This window comes from Rhincodon typus, chromosome 6 (assembly GCF_021869965.1).
Source record: "Rhincodon typus isolate 14 chromosome 6, sRhiTyp1.1, whole genome shotgun sequence".
Taxonomy (NCBI): domain Eukaryota; kingdom Metazoa; phylum Chordata; class Chondrichthyes; order Orectolobiformes; family Rhincodontidae; genus Rhincodon; species Rhincodon typus.
Window position 1 is genome coordinate 46,671,359 of NC_063337.1, and position 7,846 is coordinate 46,679,204.

The following is a 7,846-nucleotide window of genomic DNA, read 5'->3' on the forward strand; positions in this document are numbered from 1 at the left end:
GAGTACCTCATCTTGTCCCATCAGATCTTCACGAAGCTGCCAAAAGCAGCTTGGTACTTTGTAAATGTTTTGTTGGTAGTCTTTCACAAGGGAAGTTTGAAGGAATTGGCCAACAAGCACAGGTGATCATCATATGAATTAAAATAAGAGCAACAAATTTCCCTTAAGTGAGTCCCTAGAAGGCATGGAGATCAATATTTCTGGAAGGTTATTCTAGTCATTAATTCCTCTTTGGTAAAAAGACAGTATTGAGATGTATATAGTTCAAACTTTGGTTATGAACTCTTCAAACCCAATCATTTTGTAGTGAAAGTAGTTGAGCCTATTGGAATGCTGCTATAGTCCAGGTGTCACATACATTGAGGCAGGCTGGGCAAGACTTGCAGTTCGAGAGACTGGCTCCTCTTCATTCCAGGCTTGATTTTCAAAATCTGCTAAATATTTGCAATGATAAATATTTGCGCGTATCGTACTGAGATAAGTGAATTTATCCGTAGCTGCTCATTGGCTCGACATGCGCCAAATACAACAGCAAGTTACGACAAACGTTAAAAATCCGAGAATGAGACAAAATGCTACAAAGGCCGCGAACGCCCCCACCCGGTTGGCGGACAATATTTGCGCATGCTCAAAAGTGGCTGATTGATGTTCGCGCAGGAGCGGAGCGCAGGCGCATCCGAGGAGGGATGCAGTTTGAGAAAGGCGCAGGCGCATCCGAGGAGGGATGCAGTTTGAGAAAGGCGCAGGCGCGTCCTGCGTGGCGTTCAGTTTGAGAAAGGCGCAGGCGCAGAAACGCCTGGGGAAAGCGTGGAGCTGAGTGAGGTCTGGTCCCGGCGAGAAGGCTGGAGGCCTCAGGCTTGTAAGGGAGATTGAAGTCTCTGTGACCCTTCATCATGTCCGTGTTTCACGATGAGGTGGAAATCGAGGATTTCGAGTATGATGAGGAGACGGAGAGCTATTATTATCCGTGTCCGTGTGGGGACAAGTTCGTCATTAGCAAGGTGGGAGCGGCGGAGCGGATCCAGCCGACTGTAACTCACTCTCTAACTAGTATCACGGCTGTAATCGACCCAACAGAAATAAATAAGGTTTCCCTAGTAATAATTAATGGGAGTGATTTAACCTTCTAACGTGAGATCGCCACTAAAGGGCACGTCAGTGAGTGGGTGATTATAAGTGAAGAATTTCGCTGTATTCATCAGTCAGAGGTGATTTATTTGGTTATAGTCTTATTGTGGTAGATGCCGTTATTATAACTTGCCTTTATTGGGGTGCATCATAAACTTTTTGTTTCTTTCTCCGGACATTCTGGAGAGTCAGAAGAGTGTCGGAATAAAAACCAAAAGAACTGCAGATGCTGTAAATCAAGAACAAAAACAAAGTTGCTGGAAAAGCTCAGCAGGTCTGGCAGCATCTGTGGAGGAGAAAACAGAGTTAACGTTTCGGGTCCGGTGACCCTTCCTCAGAACTGATGGTGGCTGGGGAAACGTCAGTTTACATGCAGAAAATAGGGAGGTGGGTGGGGTAGGGAGTAAACGATAAGATAGAGCCCAAAGAGAGAGAAAAACAGTTGGACAGACAAAGGAGTTACTAACGATCAGGCTGGGAGGGTGAGTAGTTGTTCAAGTTAGTGACTAACAACAGGGGGTGTGTAATGGCAGGCTGTGTGGTAACAAGGCCTGGTGTATGAGCTGGGGGGCTGGGACATGGGAGAGTTCAGGCCCTAAAATTATTGAACTCAATATTGAGGCCGGAGGGCTGTAGGGTCCCCACGCGGAAAATGAGGTGTTGTTCCTCCAGCTTGCATTGGGCTTCACTGGAACACTGTAGCAAGCTGGAGACAGAGATGTTGGCCAGGGAGCAAGGTGGTGCATTGAAGTGGCAGGCAACAGGTAGTTCAGGGTCTTTTTTGCAAACAGAACGTAGATGTTCTGCGAAGCGGTTGCCAAGTCTACGCTTTGTTTCCCCAATGTAGAAGAGACCACATTGTGAGCAGCAGACGCAGTAGACTAGATTCTTGGAAATGCAGGTGAAGTGTTGCTTCACCTGAATGGTATGTTTGGGCCCTTGGATTCTGGGGAGGGAGGAGGTAAATGGGCAGGTGTTGCACCTTCGCCAGTTACAGGGGAAGGTGCTGTAGGGCTGTGGGGAGGTGTTGGGGCTGATGGAAGAGTGGACCAGGGTGTCCCGGATGGAACGGTCCCTGCGGAAGGCGGACGAGGGAGGGGAGGGGAATATGTGTCTGGTGGTGGCATCTTGCTGGAGGTGGCGGAAATGGTGTCTGATGATCTTCTGGATGTGGATGCTGGTGGGATGGTAGGTGGGGATGAGGGGAACCCTATCGCTGTTGCGGGAGGGAAGAGAAGGGGTGAGGGCGGAAGTGCGGGAGATGGATCGGACCTGGTTGAGGGCCCTGTCGACAACGGAACTGGAGAATCCTTGGTTGAGGAAGAAGGTGGACATTTCAGAGGCTCCCTTGTTGAAGTTGGCCTCATCTGAACATATGCAATGGAGACGGAGGAACTGAGAGAATGGGATGGAGTCTTTACAGGAAGTGGGGTGTGACGATGTATAGTCCAGGTAGCTGTGGGAGTCACTGGGTTTGTAATGGATATTAGTGGCCAGTCTATCCCCAGAAATGGAAACAGAAATGTTGAGGAAGGGAAGGGAGGAGTCAGAGATAGACCAGGTGAAAGTGAGGGCAGGGTGGAAATTGGAGGCGAAACTGATGAAGTTTTCCAATTCCAGACGAGAGAGGGAAGCAGCACCGATGATATCATCAATGTATCGCAGAAAGAGTTGTGGGTGGGGGCCGGAATAGGACTGGAACAAGGAATGTTCCACGTACCCCACGAAGAGACAGGCATAATTAGGACCCATGCGGGTACCCATGGCAACCCCTCTTACCTGAAGAAAATGAGAGGAGTTGAAAGAGAAGTTGAGGGTGAGGACAAGCTTGGCCAAGCGGAGGAGGGTGGTGGTAGGTGGGGATGGTTCAGGTCTGGCTTCAGGAAGAAGCAGAGAGCCCTAAGACCCTCCTGGTGGGAAATGGATGTGTAAAGGGATTGCACGTCCATGGTAAAGAGGAGGTGGCTGGAGCCAGTAAACTGGAAGCTTTGAAACCGGCGTAAGGCCTCAGATGAATCATGGATGTTTGTGGGTAGGGATTGGACCGGGGGGAGAAGACTGAGTCAAGGTAGGAAGAGATGAGTTCTGTGAGGCATGAGCAGGCTGAAACAACGGGTCTACCTGGACAGTCCTGTTTGTGGATTTTTGGCAGGAGGTGGAAACGAGCTGTGCGGGGTTGGGGGACTATTAGCTTGGAAGCGGATGGGGGTCGCGATCACCGGATGAAATGAGATCGTAACCGTAGTGGATACAATGGCCTGATGTGCCATGGTGGGGTCATGGTCCAGGGGAAGGTAGGAGGAGGTATCTGAGAGCTGGTGCTCAGCCTCTGCAAGGTGGAGGTCATTACGCCAGACAGTGTTGGAATAGTTGAACGAACGCACATACTGCGAATACTGGACAGCTGAAACAAACTACGAGAATGCTGGAGAGAACTTATCAGGTCTCGCAGCATCTGTGGAGACAGAAACGAAATTAACCTTTTGAGTCTGGAATGACTCTTCAAGACTGTGCAATTGATGGTCAGTTCTGAAGAAGAGTCTTATCTGTTAATTGTTTGACTTTCCACAGCTACTGCTGGAGCTGCTTGAGTTTTTCAGCATTCTTTGTGATTAGAATAGTTGAGCTTGCAAGTGAGGATTTCAGCATCAGATGGACCCACGCAGGGTAGAGACAAGAAGTGTTACCAAGATTGAAATAATCAGTCATGATATAGAGGATATACAGTTACAGTTGATTAAGTTGTGATGTTTTGCTCAAATAAAAGTTTTTTGTTCAGGATTAGGAATCAAATTGATTTTGTTATTCATTCAGGGAATGTGGGTGTTGCAGGATTGGCCAGCATTTGTTGTCTATCCTTAATTGCTATTGAAAACGAGGCAGTGAGTTGCATGTTTGAACTGCTGCAGTCCATTTGCTGTAGGGATGCTCTGAGGGTCAGTGTGGACTTGTTGAGCCGAAGGGCCTGTTTCCACACTGTAGGGAAGCTATGAATCATCCCAAGCTTGATAAAATCCAGGTCTTCCTGCAATTGGACATGGACTGGTTCAGTACCTGAAGAGTCATGAATGGTGCTGAACATTGTGCAATAATCGGCAAACATCCCCACTTCCGACCTTATTATGGAGGAAAGGTCATTGATGAAGCAGCTAAAGATGGTTGGGACTAGGACTCTACCCTGAAGAACACCCACAGAGGTGTCCTGGTGTTGAGACAACTGACCTCAAACAATCACAGCTATTTTCCTTTGTGCTGGGTATGATTCCAACCAGCAGAGTTTTCCCTAATTCGTTTTGACTCTAGTTTTGCTACTTTTCCTTGACCCAATGCTTGGCCATTTGCAGCCTGATGTTAAGAGCTGTGAAGCTTGCTTCACCTTTGGAATTAACTCGCTTGTCCATGTTTGAACCAAGTCTGTAATGAAGTCAGGAGTTTAGTGGCCCTGGCAGAGCCCAAACTGAGTTTCAGTGAGCAGGTTTTTGCTAAGCTAGTGCTGTTTGGCTGGTGTGTGGATCACCCTGCCAATTTATTGATTTGACCAAGGGTAGGTATATGGGTTAGTAATAGGCTGGGTTGGATTTGCCCTGCCTTTGGTGCACAGGACATACTTGGCTTTTTTTTCACATTACTGAGTAGATGCCAGTGTTGTAACTGTACTGGAACAGCTTGGCTAGGGGCATGGAAATTTTCAGTGCGCACACATGTAAAACCAAGAACTGTGAATGCTGGAGATCTGAAACTAAAACAGAAATCTCTGATGCTTCAGAACTGTCCTGAAGAAGGATCACTAGACTCAAAGCATTAACTCTGCTTTCTCTCCACAGATGCTGCAAGACCTGCTGAGTTTCTCCATCAATTTATGTTTTTGTTTTTGTTTTTGTTTTAGTTTTACATGTGCCTGGTGTAGCTGCTGCCAATCCCTGCTGTACTGCCCATTGAACTAGGATTGATTCCTTGGCTTCTGGTAATGACAGAGGGGAATATGTCAGGCTGTGAGGTTACAGATTGTGTTCGAGACAATTTAGCTGCTGCTGAAGGCCTACAGCATCGTGCATGCCCATTCTTGTTACCAGATCTGTTCAGAGTCTGATTTCCATTTAGGATGGTGATTATGCTACACAACACAGTGGAGGACACCCTTAACTTGAAGACAGGACTTCACCTCCATAAATACTGTGTGGTGGCCATTCTTATTGGTTCTGTTTTTTTCAGATGCATCTGTGGATAGTATATTTAGAACATAGAACATAGAACTGTACAGCACAGTACAGGCCCTTTGGCCCACGATGTTGTGCCAAACTTTTATCCTAAACCTAAGGTCTATCTAACCTCCACGGCTACCTTATACTATCATCCATACGCCTATCTAATAGCCGTTTAAATGCCCCTAATGAGGCCGACTCCACTACCCTCTCCGGCAATGCATTCCACGCCCTTACCACTCTGAGTAAAGAATTTAGCTCTGACGTCTCCCCTGTATCTACCTCCACTCACTTTAGAACTATGCCCCCTCGTAATAGCTACCTCCACCCTAGGAAAAAGTCTCTGGCTCTTTGTGAGGATGTGGTCAATTATGTTTTTCCCTCTTGTTGCTTCATTCCACAGCTGTTGTAGACTCAGTCTAGCAGCTATTTCCTTTAGAAACCGTTGAGCCCAATCATCAGTGGTGTGCTGAGCCACTCTGGCTGATGGACATTGAAGCCCCTGAGCTACAGTACATTCTGCTCCCTTGCCACTCAGTGCTTCCTCCAAGTGATGTTCAGAGTGAGGGAACACTAATTTAGAGGTCAAGATGGAAGATGGCACGTCCTAATCAGTAGGAAGCTTTCCTGTCCATATTTGACCAGAGTCACTGTTGATGTGTGGTATATTAGAATTTTAAAGGAAGAATGGGGCAGGGTAAGATGATGGAGAAGTTAAATTAAACTGACATGTATCTTTGTGATAAGAGCCATAATTGTGTAGAGTATAAAGTGAGGAGATACCTGAGGAAGAAAGAATGTTTTAGAAATTTGTCTGAATCACTTTACATTGAAAAGTAGTCACTGGTGGACAAGGATAGATCAATCTTGTCTGCAACACTTCTTTCTTTGCTTTCAAGTACACAATCTTAAATGAGCAAAGGTCATCAAGGAATGGTCTGCACTTTATTGCCAGCACATTTGGGTTTAGGGGAAAACTTGCAAGGACTACAAGTAACTTTCTATGATTATCTTACAGGAAGACCTGGAAAATGGGGAAGAAGTTGCAACTTGCCCAAGTTGTTCTTTGATAATCAAAGTAATTTATGATAAAGTAAGTTAACTTGAATAATGTGCAAAACTATGTCTTGCCTTTTAATGTGATATTTAGTATTGTGAAGTTTCCCCAATCCAAAAATTACCGATTCAGTAACCCAGCATTATTTGTTGTACTATTGATTTCATACATAACCTCTTTGTAGATTTGTTTATAACATTCTCAATATTTATTTTCTACGAATATACAGTATGAAAAAAGGGCATTTGGCTCTTCAGGCTTGTGCTGGCCAAAAAGAAATCTCTGTATCCTGAAAGCAGTACTCGAGCTATGGTCTAACTAGTTAGTATTGTGTACGTTTCCAGAAAAAAATCTCCCTGATTTTACATATAACGTCTCAGCTAATAAAAGAAAGCATGTCATATGCTGCCGTAATCATCTTAAAACTTATTCTACTAACTTTTAAGGGTCTGTGAGCACATTCTCAGGTCCTTCTCTTCCTCGTACTGCTCAGTATTTTCCTACCATGCACTTCCCTAAATGCAATATTTCACAGTCCATCAGATAAAATTCCATTTTCAGCTTTTTGCCCCAACTTACCAAACCATACGTATGTTCCTGTAGTCTAAAGCTTTCCTCCTCGCTTTCAACTGCACAACTAATTTCTGTACCATTTGAGTATAAGTCATTAATCCAACTCACAAAAAGTGCGGGACCAAGTATTGAACCCTGAAAATCTCCACTGGTAATGGCATTCAATTTGAGAAAGCACCTTAAAACATTACCCATTGCTACCAGCCACTAAGTTAATTTTGCATCCAAATTGGCACTATTTTTTGGGTCTCAGTGGCTTTCACATTTTTTTTGTTCATCCAACATCTTGACATCATAGTGATGTCAGGAGGATTTTCTGATTCAGCATGGTTTTCAGTATTTACTTGGAAAAAAATCTTGCCTGAGTATTTTCTCTTCAGTTGTACTTAATGTTATTGACCAGTCGAGTCAGTTTTCCAATTAAGGAAGGAATGGGCTTCTACATTTTCATTTCCTCAGATGAAAGTTATCTTCTCATATGATTGACTCACTGCAGTATTTTGACGGTTTCACAATGGCTGATCTAGAATCAGTTCCATTTTTAATTGGATTAAGAGTCTTTTAACCAGTGCTTTACAGATTTTCAGTGATTTGTCAATTTGTTCATGAAAACTGCAAAAAGCAGTCTTGCTAATTCAAGAAGTTCATAGGAAATATTGTATATTTATAATGTTTTATCTGAAATCTTGGTGTATTTTGTTCTAGGATCAGTTCATGTCTGGAGAAATAGTGGAAATGGTGACTACAGATAAATTAGAAAAAATGAAATGCTGATTGCTGTGATGCACTCTTCTGATGAATACATGAGGCATTTTCTGATGAATACATGAGGCATCTTCTGATGAATACATGAGGCATCTTCTGATGAATACATGAGGCATCTTCT

The 7,846-nt window shown here is 44.5% G+C and overlaps 1 protein-coding gene across 1 annotated transcript; it reads left to right on the plus strand.

The window, feature by feature from the left end:
* Window positions 1–710: 710 nt before the first annotated feature.
* Window positions 711–7,837, plus strand: dph3 (diphthamide biosynthesis 3). The gene is made up of 3 exons (XM_020526437.2): window positions 711–1,001; window positions 6,349–6,423; window positions 7,666–7,837. The coding sequence occupies exons 1-3, from the start codon at window positions 894–896 to the stop codon at window positions 7,732–7,734; spliced, it is 252 nt and encodes an 83-aa protein (XP_020382026.1). The 5' UTR covers window positions 711–893; the 3' UTR covers window positions 7,735–7,837.
* The last annotated feature ends 9 nt before the right edge of the window (window positions 7,838–7,846 follow it).